At 43.0% G+C, this 12,962-nt stretch overlaps 2 protein-coding genes across 2 annotated transcripts; one reads left to right on the top strand and one right to left on the bottom strand.

Moving 5' to 3' along the window:
• Positions 1 to 2,103: 2,103 nt before the first annotated feature.
• On the top strand, positions 2,104 to 2,835 carry LOC116374304 (peroxiredoxin-like). The gene is made up of 2 exons (XM_031825935.1): positions 2,104 to 2,254; positions 2,512 to 2,835. The coding sequence occupies exons 1-2, from the start codon at positions 2,107 to 2,109 to the stop codon at positions 2,595 to 2,597; spliced, it is 234 nt and encodes a 77-aa protein (XP_031681795.1). The 5' UTR covers positions 2,104 to 2,106; the 3' UTR covers positions 2,598 to 2,835.
• Positions 2,836 to 6,555: 3,720 nt separating this feature from the next.
• LOC109893426 (transcription factor jun-B-like) lies at positions 6,556 to 8,446 on the bottom strand. The gene has a single exon (XM_020486644.2). It carries the CDS (start codon positions 8,088 to 8,090, stop codon positions 7,110 to 7,112), a length of 981 nt encoding a protein of 326 aa, XP_020342233.1. The 5' UTR covers positions 8,091 to 8,446; the 3' UTR covers positions 6,556 to 7,109.
• Positions 8,447 to 12,962: the final 4,516 nt, after the last annotated feature.

Genomic DNA, 12,962 nt, shown 5'->3' with positions numbered 1-12,962 from the left:
GATGGCGCGGTAGAACGGATGTGCCCGGGGGGTTCTCTCTCTGTGAGGGGGCCCTGAGGATTCTCGGGGTCCATTTTGAGACCTCCGGCTCAGCGACGCTTAACTGGAACATGCGTATCGCAGTGGTATAGAGGAAGTTAGCAATGTGGAAGGCTAGGTATTTGTCTTTTATGGGCAAAGTCCTGGTCCTAAAGGTGGATGTGTTGCCGTCTCTTTTGTATTTGGCGTACATCTACCCATTGCCGGCTTGTCTGAGGAGGCCTCTAGTGAGGCTTGTGTTTCAGTTCATGTGGAGTGGCAGGTGCGAGTGGGTCGCCAGGGCACGCATGCTCTGTCCCATCGGGGAGGGAGGTATTAACGGAGCTTGCTCATCCAGTGATACACCCGTCCGGTTACCTCCTGCGGGTGTTCTTCTCGTATCAGGCGAGAAGCGTAATGGTGTGGTCTAACATGGGTCCTCGGGCGGAACAGCTGCCGTGGCACTTTGGTCATGCGGCCAAGTGGCTGGCGCCTGTAGTGGGCATCTCGGAAGTGGTCTGGGAGGGAGTGCAGGCGCGGGGTCTGGACAACAGGCTCAAGGACCTGAATTGGTTGAGCCTCCATAAGTGCTTGCCGGTACGTTCCATCATGTACCGGTATAGTTTGGTGCAATCCCCCACCTGTCCAAGATCCTCTTGTGGCAGGGAGGAGACTGTGTGCCATGTCTTTTGGGACTGTGCCTTTGCTGGAGTAGTATGGGCTAGGGCACGGGTGTTGTTAGGTTTGGTAAGGGGGGATTTTGTATTGACGTGGGCCAGGTTAGAGAGAGGTGTAGGGAGAGGGACGGATAGGGACAGGTTTCTGCTCTGGCTTCTCATGAGTCTCTTTAAACGGGGGCTGTGGGAAGCCAGGCAGAACATGGTGAAGACAGGGAGAGATTGGGGGGTGGAAGGGATAGTGAGGAGGGTGGAAGGAGATTTGAGGGGGAGGATGAAGAGGGAGGAGAGGAAGTGGGGGCAGCATGCTGCTCGGGAGAGGTGGAAGGGGGGTTTAGGGCTGGGTGTCATTTAGATTTCTAAGGGGATAGATTAGGGATGGGGAGATGGGGAAAGGTAGTTTGTAGGGTGACGGGGAGGGAAGATGCTCCCCTGAGGTTTTGTTTGGGGTTTTTGTTTAGTTAAATTAAAATACCATTGTTGGAGTATGTATGAAAATTATGAGTTGAATGAATGGTATTGAAGGTAATAAATTATTTTTTATAAAAATAAAAAAAATTGGCTGTTCTAGGTTTTCACGTTACGTTTGTTGTTTTGTATTGTTCGTGTTTTCATCTTTATTAAAGATGTATACAAGTAACCACGCTGCATTTTGGTCCTGCTCTCCTTCGACGGAAGAAAACCTTAACAGTTATCTGCACGAACCCTGGCTAACAAGTTGAACCAGCAATACAAAATTGGGTTTAATTATTTATTTACTAAATACCTAACTAATTACACATTAAATCATAACTTGAATCCGTTGTAGTAACGTTGTTGTGGGGTAGACGGGATACTCTGTCTGTTTCTTCCTAACCCTCGTTTGCAGCGGCTGTTGCTAACTCAACGGCTAGGAGGTATCCCTTCTGTAGTGAATAAGAGTTCAAAGTTCATACCATTCGCAACCAAAGCTCACGCTGATGTTGGCTTCGTTCTGTAGTTATTATCTTAACCATTCTGACATCGGACCATTGTCCTCACATCCTCGGAACAGGAGGTTATATTGTCGTCAAGGCTTTATATAGGAAGGGAGAGGAGGGCGTGTCTGAAGTTTTATAGCCCATGTCCCTTCACAGGGGCGGGCCACTGATTGAGCAGAGCCCTACCTTATGAAAACCCAAATCTCACATTTTAGAAGCTAAAATCACATTTCATCCCATCACGAATAATTTAATATTCAAATATTTAAATTGAACAACAATTCCATGTTAATCCGATAACTCTGATGTGTAGAGTTATAGAGATTCTGATGTGTCCCAGAATCTCTATGTTAACCAAGGGTTTTGCAAATGTAACATCAGTAGGGTAGAGAGAGGAAAAAGGGGGGAAGAGGTATTTATGACTGTCATAAACCTACCCCCAGGCCAACTTCATGACACTACTGTCCAGAGGTCTGTTTGTGATTGGTGACAAGGACATCCTGAGGCAGATCCCCACCAATGACCTGCCAGTAGCGTGCTCTGTGGATGAGACACTGTGCCTGGTGCAGGCCTTCCAGCACACTGACAAGTTTGGAGAGGGTAAGAGGAGGAGGGGACAGAGAGCAGGTTGGGGATTTAGCGTAGCATGTGCTGACATCTCAGGACATGGCAGGAGACTCTTATTGTTAGGCACCAATAGACCTCCATTGTATGCACTCTAGTGCGACTTGACCTCTAGCCCCTCTTCACCTCAGTTCCTATTCTTATTAGAATATAGAGTACATTTAGTGAGCAAATGTGTTTGATATACACTGTATGGTCACAGGGCAGATGTGTGACTTGTTTCTCTTTATCAGTGTGCCGAGCAGGAAGGAGACCAGGGAGAGACACCATCGTTCCGGACATCCAGAAGAGCAAGGAGTTTTTCTCCAAACAGAACTGATCCATCCACACCTCCGTAGAGGTGCTACGTCTATACAGGGTACTAACTGAGCACTTACTGTTAGCTGGATCGCTGACTGACTGAGTCTGCTGATCGCATTGATTCTGTGTCAACTACACTGTCAGTGGGGATGTGTTTTGTGAGAGTTCTTGAAAATTATATATCATTTGTGTATTAGGCTTGATGTTGATTCCATCACAGGGCTTATTTTACTGCTGTTCTCTAATTCTTTTTAATTTTTAACTTATCTAACTTCTACTTAACACATATTTTTATGAAAACTGCATTGTTAGTTAAGGGCTTGTAATTAAGCATTTCACTGTAAGGTAAACATGTTGTATTCAAATAACATTTGATTTGTTTTGATTACAATTCAAACAGTGCCATGTGAGTATGAACTGGAATGTTAATAAAAAACAGAATTTCTAGCTAAATTGTTCTCTAGTTTTGTTTGTAGTGATGAGGCATTTGGAAGTTGCTTTTGCCTTTTTAAAGAAAATATAGTTTAAAACCAAGTGTTTGTCAGTACTTTTATATTGGAATATGACATAAACACTGGTATAGAGTTAATCGTAAGCTTTAGTTACTAACCACTAGATGGTGCTATGCACATATTCAACAAGCATTGTCCCTGTTTTTCTGGAACACTGGTTTTGTATAGGTTTTGTTAATTGATACAATACAAACAAATTAGTTTTAAAGAGCAACTGCCCCTAAAAAACAACTTCTCATTTAGAAAACAGCCTATGTGGCATCGAGTCATAAACATTCATTATGCTGTCTAAATTTAGTATAATGTGTAAATAGGATCATTTTGGTCATAGTCTCATCTAAAACTGAGTTTTGTGGGACTTGTGGTCGTGACTGCATCACAATGTAAATTAAGGTTGGGTTTGTTTCAATCCTGCCCACAGCTGGCAGTACACAAGTAATCATTAACTCGGAGTGCAGCTGCAAGTTACCAGATTGTAATGCCTGTGCTTGGGTTGCCTTTGGATATGCTGTACCAATGGGGCTAGTTAGGGACCATTACTAAATTACACAATGTACATGGGACAATATGTAAAAAAAATCCAATAGCTGCAAATGTCAATGACTTAAATACCTCAAACCAACTATAAATTGTAGAAATTATAATACAAAAATGTAAAACACGATGAGAACTAACAGGTGTACAACATGAAAATATTTGCATTTACATTGTGTAATTTATTGACAGTCCGCTAATTGGCAAAATAGTTTGGTTAACTCTTCCCACCTGCGAACACACACACACAAGACACCCACATCAAATCACACCCTGATATCAACTCATGTTTTGAATTCAGTCATGGCCGCTGGCATTTCTTAATTAACCTACGGTAATCTAAAAACAAGGCCAGATCAGGAAGTGTAGTTGCCCTTTTAAAGATGATATATTGTAATAGATTATAAACATTCTCTATTTTTTGAATGACCCCACTTGTTATGACCAAACTGCTTCTTGTATCTCCCAGGGTGATAGTGAGCCCTGCATGTCTCAGAGGTTATAATCTGTTCCCTGTGTTCCAGAGGTCATTCATGGTGAGCTGTACAGTGTACACTGCATATCACCTCCATTCTATTACAACTTAACTCACTCCTCTGGTGACACATGGGACTGAGAAACCAGACATTATGTAGACTCCTACTTATCACAAATTGACTGTCTTTAAAAGATTATGGGATTACCTCCCTCGGTTTGAGATAGATGGAAAAAGTTTGTAGTAGTGATTTAGATGATTCCTATTGAAGACCCATGTCGCCTTTTAGATAGACATTCAGCATGCAAAATCCCATTTCAATCTGCATTGTCCTACGTAGGTCTAAATGTCTCGGAAATTAGTTATGTAATTATTGAAAGAAGCTCAGATGGCCATGATGAGGTGGGAGGAATATGTATGATGCGAGAGAAATGTGGGAGATGGAGCGAGAGAGTGAGGCCTGTAGGAGTGAACGGGGGCTAGAGGGGAGGAAAATAAACCCACCCCAGATCTTCATACGTCATCACTTGCATCACAGATATTCCCACAGACATTGTTGGTTGTGGGCTGTGGTAGCGAGAAGCTGAAATGGGCAGGTTGTGCGTGTGTATTTATACATGTTGTGTAGGCCTATACATAAATAACCATGTTAACACCATGTTTTTATGTATTTCCCCCTTGGTGGGATCTGAGAAATCAAGTATCCAAAAAACATTGTTCCATCTTGCAATGGAACATTTACGCTCCCACCAATGTGTCGAGAAGTGAAAACAATAGAGTACAAGAAATTGGTATAGGAGAGAGAAGGGTTCAAATACGACACCTTTGCTCTTGACTGTCACATTTTAATTATGTATGTGTTATAACAAAATCAAAATAAATCAATCTTACACAAGTTTTTTGTACTAAAACATTGAAACGATGGAAACTGCACTTGTTTTTATGAATACTAGTTGGACTATTTCAACTGAAAGATACACAAATGGAATACACGTAGGTGTCGTAGCTGATATTTTCCATATTGGGGCATATTTTTTTTTTTTTAAGTGTTAACCTCTCTCCAAAACAGCTGAGGTGAGAAAGTTTGTCAAAACCCCAGCGTTCAGCGATTCTTTTGAAGTGGTTTTATTTGATTTTCTTCTCAAGTGTGCTGAAGGTTGTGGAGAGCAGGCTGGCTGGGTTGTTTGCCTAGCTGGCTGCTGTTGCCTACATCATTAACTGCTTAACAGGACAGAATTCCCCTCCTGTTTTTCTGAGAACAGCTTGTGCATACTCAATAACTCCTCTGTCTGCCAAAGACCGCAAAACAACAGGAGTTGCAACTGTTGCCAACTTTGAAGGGCTTGAATTTAAAAAACTGTTTGGATAAGAAGATCATGTATGATGACTAATCTTCAATTAACTCGACTTTACTGGGACTTTTCCCATATCCCTGACTCAATTCAAAGAGAACAGGGCCTCACATATTTTTCTGATGTCCCCACAATGTTCTTGTCCTTGGCAATGCCAACCCAACCCATCCATACACACAGATGCGCTAACACACCAGATGCCCACTCGCTTCTACTGCTCTGCCAAGCGGTGTGGCATCTTTAAACACCCCCGGCATTCCAAAGGCCACTGTCACTTCCATGTGCACTCATTCAAATATAAGACCCGAATCTGTCTTAACTGTGGTGTGTACACAACCACCATGTTAAGTTACCCTGGCTAGGCATCATGGGAAACAATGTGCCCAGAATGAGCTGGTGGCCATAAGTCTTTATACAAATAGATGATTCAACTAGAGAATTGGACTGAGGACAGACACCTTGAATATGGGACGACTTTGAATATTTTTGTCTAGTGGTTGACCACTTCATGCCATATGAAAAATGTATATACAACATACTGTAATTTAAAATAGTCAAGTTAGTGGCTGAACTTTGTCCGTAGTTATTTATTGATCACCCTTGCGAAATGACTGTGCCAAGTCCATATCTGGTCAAAGTTAGTTTCCCCCTTGTTAAGCTCCTTAGCTCAGTTCTTAATTATTACCCTATGCGCCAGCTTAGTTTCAATAATAATATTGGAAATTACGTTGTGCCAAACCATCTTATTGATACAAAGTGTTAGATGAAGTGTAATGAAACCAATTTGCGAGGAAGGCGGGAGTTCCCCTAAAGCTTCGCTCACAGTGACGTAATCTCTACCAGAAGAGTCCTTATATGGACACGCTGTGCGTAAAAGGTAACGCGCTGACGTTCTGGACATGAAGGCCTGAATGTAGTCTAATAGCATCGAATCTCTCATTGTAAAGGAGCATGACCTAAACCCATCTTCAATGAAAACTAGCCATTTGAGTCACACGCGTAAGGTGGTTTATGCATAACACTAGACTTCAGTAAATCCTCTGCGAATATAGCCATCATACTTCAACGACCAATATCATTTCAAAGTCGCATTTTTATCAAACACCATGAATGGCATAATGACACCAATAGACAAACATGAAGCCAAAATCGTTTTGAACATGAGACTTTACTTAAATATACATCGCACAAATAAAAAATACATTGTAAACATGACAAAAATATTAATTTGTCAGGATCAACCTGGCAAACAATAACTTAAACATTTAATGAATGCAACATTGCATGACGATATGCAAAATTACAAACAATACAATAACATTTCCATTGATTAGGTATCAAAACCAGCCTATCAAGTGGTCTCTGGTTTGTTTTTCTAGTCACTCAGTGTCAGTGTCCATGTTCAGTCTGGATGCTGTTCCTGTTGTCATGTATATGGATATATGGTCCCTTGTGCGGTGTCCAGCATCCGGAAGTACCATTTGTCAGTCTTTTACCCGAAATGAGAGCAGCCAACACACAGCCTGCGACCGTATTGTCATTACTAACAATAGCCTGCCGGTATATGGCCTCTTCCAGTGCTGTTCATGTAGAACATTCCTCCAGTGTTGTCACTTCTAAATTATGAATTACTCTGCGTAATGCCCTCGCCTCTCCATTTAAAATGCCTCCATTTTGCTCGTCAACATCAGCTGACAGCCGCTGCTAACATGTGTCAGGACTTTCTGTTTGAGCTGGGCGACTTGTTCACGAAGCACAGTCGCCGTATTGGAGAGCCCAGCATTGTCCGACTTCAGAACTTTCACCTTGTCCTCCAGCCGGGAGATGCGCTCCAGTTTGCGGCGCCGGCATTTGGTTGCTGCTAATCGGTTTCTAAGCCTCTTCCGCTCGGCCTTGATTATCTCTTGGTTTTCCATGTCGATTGGGGACATTGGCGGGGAACCGTCGCTGCTGTGTATTTCAGGGACGGTTTGTGGTTCTTCTTTGAAAGCCACAAGGCGCTGTGGATGGACCCCAGCGCCAGGTAGAGTGTACTGAAAGGGGTGTGACGCGTGCGTCGACGTCTGTTGGTGATGGCTCTGCTGGTGGTGCGGCGGTAAGTAGTTGATGGTGGTACTGGGGTAACTGGATGTAGAAGAGAGGTTAGTGTTTGGGCAATAAGCGTTCAGTGTTGTGTAGATTGGAGGCTCGGGCTGCAGGGAGGAGCCGAAGACACTAGAGGCCGCCGCCGAACAGGTCGTCACACCACCCGCTCCAATAGACACGTTGGGCGGGGCCATGGGCATATGGTTTATCTTGTGGAGCTCGTCCAGGGCTTTCACGAAGCCCTCCGCAAAGCCCTCCTGCTCATCCGTGATGCTCCGGTTGTAGAAGTACTGGCCTGGGGTGGGAGTAGTAATTATACCGTTACTGTTTTGGATGATAAGCCTTTCGAGTTCAGGGGAAGCAAGCTTCAGTGACCCGACGTCCTGGTGCGCTGCTTGGTACAAGTCAGACTTGAGGTTGCGATATGGCTCTGTCATGTTCAAATTCATATTCTGCTTTAGGAGTTTGTAGTCGTGCAATGCAGCATCAGAGTGGCCATAAGCCGAGATAAAAGAGTCGTCATGATAAAAAGGCTGCTCCATTTTTGTAGACATAAAGTCGTAGGAAAGTGAGCTTACCAGTTGTTTAAACAGTCTCAGGATATTGGTCAACAAATGACGGTGTCAGCACAAAGTAGGCCTATGCATCAACGCAAGCACCCCTCTTTTTCAGCAATGATCCAAGTTCAAAACTAAAAAGAATTTCACTTCTAAAAGTGAGGGAAAATCCAAGATGTAGAACAGAGCAGTGGTCCACGAAGGCTGTCAACAGATGAATGACCGCAGTATTGTCGTGATCCAATGTCTTGAGCTATCTTTTTCAACCTTGTATAAGAAAAACCTTTATACCCACACATAAGGTTGCGTTCAGGGTATGTTGTTCTACGTGATAAATTCACTCTGAGTGAGCAGCTAGTAACATGCCGTTTTATATACACACCAAACATTGGGCTAGTTCGTGTTGCATGGCCCGGTGCCACGGGTGAGCGTAGTCTGTGTATTTTAGACTATTCCATTGGTCCATTAATAAAATCTCCACCCACCCGGTGCACTGGCATTGCAAAACGAATCAGCCCACACGCATGCTGTCAAGATTGGCAAAGGGAATTGATTGGATATAAACTATTTGTGCACGCCCAACAACGTAACGTCATGATTATGACGCGATTGCCAGGAACTACTTTGATTGTAAACCGATTGTTAATTAACACGCTCATGTAGGCAAGAAAAGTGAACAGTGAAGCAGGGCTGGATTAAGAATATACTTCTATACATTCTTCACCTAATTTATTGAAATCGCTGTGCAGACTAATTACACAACGACGTGTAGACTAATTTGTCAACATGTTTGTAGGCTGTTGATATACGTTGTTTTGTGATCTGACTGTTATATTGTAACTACAGTAGACTACGTTACTGTGATGTTGCACGGTCCACATTGTTACATGGTTACAAATTGATAGGCATTGTCCATCAGACGCTGAACTGCGCTGCCTAGGCCTACATATTATGTGGACGCCATATTTTGTAGGCATATAAAATGAGTTGCAATTCACTTGTTAATTTTAAAGCAAGTTTGTTTGATTGAATTGCATGTAGCATGGATAGCTATTAGCCTAATTTTCTGTTGAAATTATATTTGATTGTTCCGTGTCCAAATGTGATGAACAATGCCGCGATGGGGTTAACGTAACCGTGGAGACCACATAATGTATACCATGTATTAACTATATATATATTGATATACTAATGTGGGATCGAGTATTTAGTTCTGAAGAGAAAATCCGCGTTCCATATTTGGGCATGCCGACGCGTTAGTTCCTCTGAGAGAACGGGGAAGCTGCCCCCCTCAGCCTCATTCCAGCAGCATTCCTGTTGTATAAAGCTCATCCGTCTGAGAGCTAGGGACTTTTTGTTTGAATAATTTTAGATGAAAGCTAAAATCTCTCAGCTACATTTTGTATTGTTGGAAGGCAACTCCTTTACTGAGTTCATGGTTATCAATTGATTTAATGTACCCCATGAGTCTTGTTTAATTGTAATTAATCAGTTAAAATGAATACTACAATGTTGTAAAAATACCAATTGTAGCAGCGCTATTGCCCTTTCTCATCTTATGTACAGTGCATTCGGAAAGTATTCAGACCCCTTGACTTTTTCCACATTTTGTTACGTTACAGCCTTATTCTAAAATGTATTAAATTGTTGTTGTTTTTCTCATCAATCAACACACAATAATGACAAAGCAAAAACAGGTTTTTAGAAATGTTTGCAAATGTATTTAAAAAAAAACTGAAATATCACATTTACATAAGTATTCAGACACTTTACTAAGTACTTTGTTGAAGCACTTTTGGCAGTGATTACAGCCTTGGGTATGACGCTACATGCTTGGCACACCTGTATTTGGGGAGTTTCTCCCATTCTTCTCTGCAGATCTTTTATTTTTTATTTTTTTTATTTCACCTTTATTTAACCAGGTAAGCCATTTGAGAACAAGTTCTCATTTACAACTGCAACCTGGCCAAGATAAATGGGGCGGCAGCGTAGCCTAGTGGTTAGAGCGTTGGTTAGAGCGTTGGACTAGTAACCGGAAGGTTGCAAGTTCAAACCCCCGAGCTGACAAGGTACAAATCTGTCGTTCTGCCCCTGAACAGGCAGTTAACCCACTGTTCCCAGGCCGTCATTGAAAATAAGAATGTGTTCTTAACTGACTTGCCTGGTTAAATAAAGGTCAAATAAAAAAAATAAAAAATCAAAGCAGTGCGACACAAACAACAGAGAGTTACACATGGGATAAACAAACGTACAGTCAATAACACAATAGAAAAATCTTTATACAGTGTGTGCAAATGTAGTAAGATTAAGGTAAGGAAATAAAAAAAAAGGTAAGGTAAGGAAATAAAAAAAGAAATAAAAAAAGAGCAAAAAAATAAATAACAATATGGGGATGAGGTAGTTGGGTGGGCTATCTACAGATGGGCTGTGTACAGGTGCAATGATCGGTAAGCTGCTCTAACAGCTGATGCTTAAAGTTAGTGAGGGAGATATAAGACTCCAGCTTCAGTGATTTTTGTAATTTGTTCCAGTCATTGGCAGCAGAGAACTGGAGTTGGCTTTGGCTTTGGCGATGACCAGTGAAATATACCTGCTGGAGCGCGTGCTGCGGGTGGGTGCCGCTATGGTGACCAGTGAGCTGAGATAAGGCGGGGCTTTACCTAGCAAAGACTTTTAGGTGACCTAGAGCCAGTGGCTTTGGCAACAAATATGAAGCGAGGGCCAGCCAACGAGAGCGTACAGGTCGCAGTGGTGGGTAGTATATGGGGCTTTGGTGACAAAACGGATGGCACTGTTATAGACTGCATCCAAATGGCTGAGTAGAGTGTTGGAGGCTATTTTGTAAATGAAATCGCCGAAGTCAAGGATCGGTAGGATAGTCAGTTTTATGAGGGTATGTTTGGCAGCATGAGTGAAGGATTCTTTGTTGCGAAATAAGAAGCAGATTCTAGATTTAATTTTGGATTGGAGATGCTTAATGTGAGTCTGGAAGGAGAGTTTACAGTCTAACCAGACACCTAGGTATTTGTAGTTGTCCACATATTCTAAGTCAGAACTGTCCAGAGTAGTGATGCTAGACGGGCAGGCGGGTGCGGGCAGCGATCGGTTGAAGAGCATGCGTTTAGTTTTACTTGCATTTAAGAGCAGTTGGAGGCCACGGAAGGAATGTTGTATGGCATTTAAGCTCGTCTGGAGGTTTGTTAACATAGTGTCCAAAGAAGGGCCAGAAGTATACCGAATGGTGTCGTCTGCGTAGAGGTTGATCAGAGAATCACCAGTAGCAAGAGCGACATCATTGATGTATACAGAGAAAGAGTTGGCCCGAGAATTGAACCCTGTGGAACCCCCATAGAGACAAACAGAGGTACCGACAATTTGAGAAACCAAGGCTGTTGAGTCTGCCAATAAGAATGCGGTGATTGACAGAGTCAAAAGCCTTGGCTAGGTCGATGAAGACAGTTGCACAGTATTGTCTTTTATCGATGGTGGTTATGGTATCATTTAGGACCTTGAGCATGGCTGAGGTGCACCCATGACCCGCTCAGAAACCAGATTGTATAGCGGGGAATGTACGGTGTGATTCAAAATGGTCGGTGATCTGTTTGGTAACATGGCATTTGAGGACTTTAGAAAGGCAGGGTAGGATGTATATTAGTCTGTAACAGTTTGCGTCTCGAGTGTCTCCCCCTTTGAAGAGGGGGATGACCGCGGCAGCTTTCTTATGTTTAGGGATCTCAGACGATAAGAAAGAGAGGTTGAATTGGCTAGTAAAAGGGGTTGCAACAATTGCGGCGGATAATTTTAGAAAGAGAGGGTCCAGATTGTCTAACCCAGCTGATTTGTAGGGGTCCAGATTTCACAGCTCTTTCAGAACATCAGCTTTCTGGATTTGGGTGAAGGAGAAATGGGGAGGCTTGGGCAAGTTGTTGTGGGGGATGCAGAGCTGTTGACCGGGGTAGGGGTAGCCAGATGGAAAGCATATCCAGCTGTAGAAAAATCCTTATTGAAATTCTCGATTATCATAGATTTATCGGTGGTGACAGTGTTTCCTAGCCTCAGTGCAGTGGGCAGCTGGGAGGAGGTGCTCTTATTCTCCATGGACTTTACAGTGTCCCAGAACTTTTTGGAGTTTGCTACAGGATGCAAATTTCTGTTTGAAAAAGCTAGCCTTTGCTCTCCTAACAGTCGGTGTATATTGGTTCCTAACTTCTCTGAAAAGTTGCGTATCGCGGGGGCTATTTGATGCTAATGCAGTATGCCACAGGATGTTTTTGTTGTGGTCAAGGGCAGTCAAGTCTGGAGTGAACCAAGGGCTATATCTGTTCTTAGTTCTAAATTTTTTGAATGTGGCATGCTTATTTAAGATGGTGAGGAAAGCACTTTTAAAGAATAACCAGGCATCCTCTACTGATGGAATGAGGTCAATATCCTTCCACGATACCCGGGCCAGGTCAATTAGAAAGGCCTGCTCGCTGAAGTGTTTTAGGGAGCTTTTGACAGTGATGATGGGTGGTCGTTTGACCATGGACCCATTACGGACGCAGGCAATGAGGCAGTGATCGCTGAGATCCTGTTTGAAGACAGCAGAGGTGTATTTAAAGGGCAGGTTGGTCAGGATGATATCTATGAGGGTGCCCGTGTTTACGGATTTAGGGTTGTACTTAGGAGGTTCCTTGATAATTTGTGTGAGATTGAGGGCATCTAGCTTAGATTGTAGGACGGCCGTGGTGTTAAGCATATCACAGTTTAGGTCACCTAAGAGTACAAACTCTGAAGATACACGGGGGCCAATTAATTCACATATGGTGTCCAGATCACAGCTGGGGGCTGAGGGGGGTCTATAACAAGCGGCAACAGTGAGAGACTTAT

Source organism: Oncorhynchus kisutch, linkage group LG6, assembly GCF_002021735.2.
Source record: "Oncorhynchus kisutch isolate 150728-3 linkage group LG6, Okis_V2, whole genome shotgun sequence".
Lineage (NCBI taxonomy): Eukaryota > Metazoa > Chordata > Actinopteri > Salmoniformes > Salmonidae > Oncorhynchus > Oncorhynchus kisutch.
Note: the sequence above shows the minus strand (reverse complement) of the source record. Positions and strands in the feature narration are given on the sequence as shown.

What these genes read in the sequence shown, in the direction of transcription:
- LOC109893426 (XM_020486644.2), bottom strand. Translation starts at nt 8,090, where the DNA reads ATGTCTACAAAAATGGAGCAGCCTTTTTATCATGACGACTCTTTTATC.
- LOC116374304 (XM_031825935.1), top strand. Translation starts at nt 2,107, where the DNA reads ATGACACTACTGTCCAGAGGTCTGTTTGTGATTGGTGACAAGGACATC. An exon ending in CACTGACAAGTTTGGAGAGG is followed by an intron (nt 2,255 to 2,511) that starts GTAAGAGGAGGA and finishes TCTCTTTATCAG; the next exon opens with TGTGCCGAGCAGGAAGGAGA.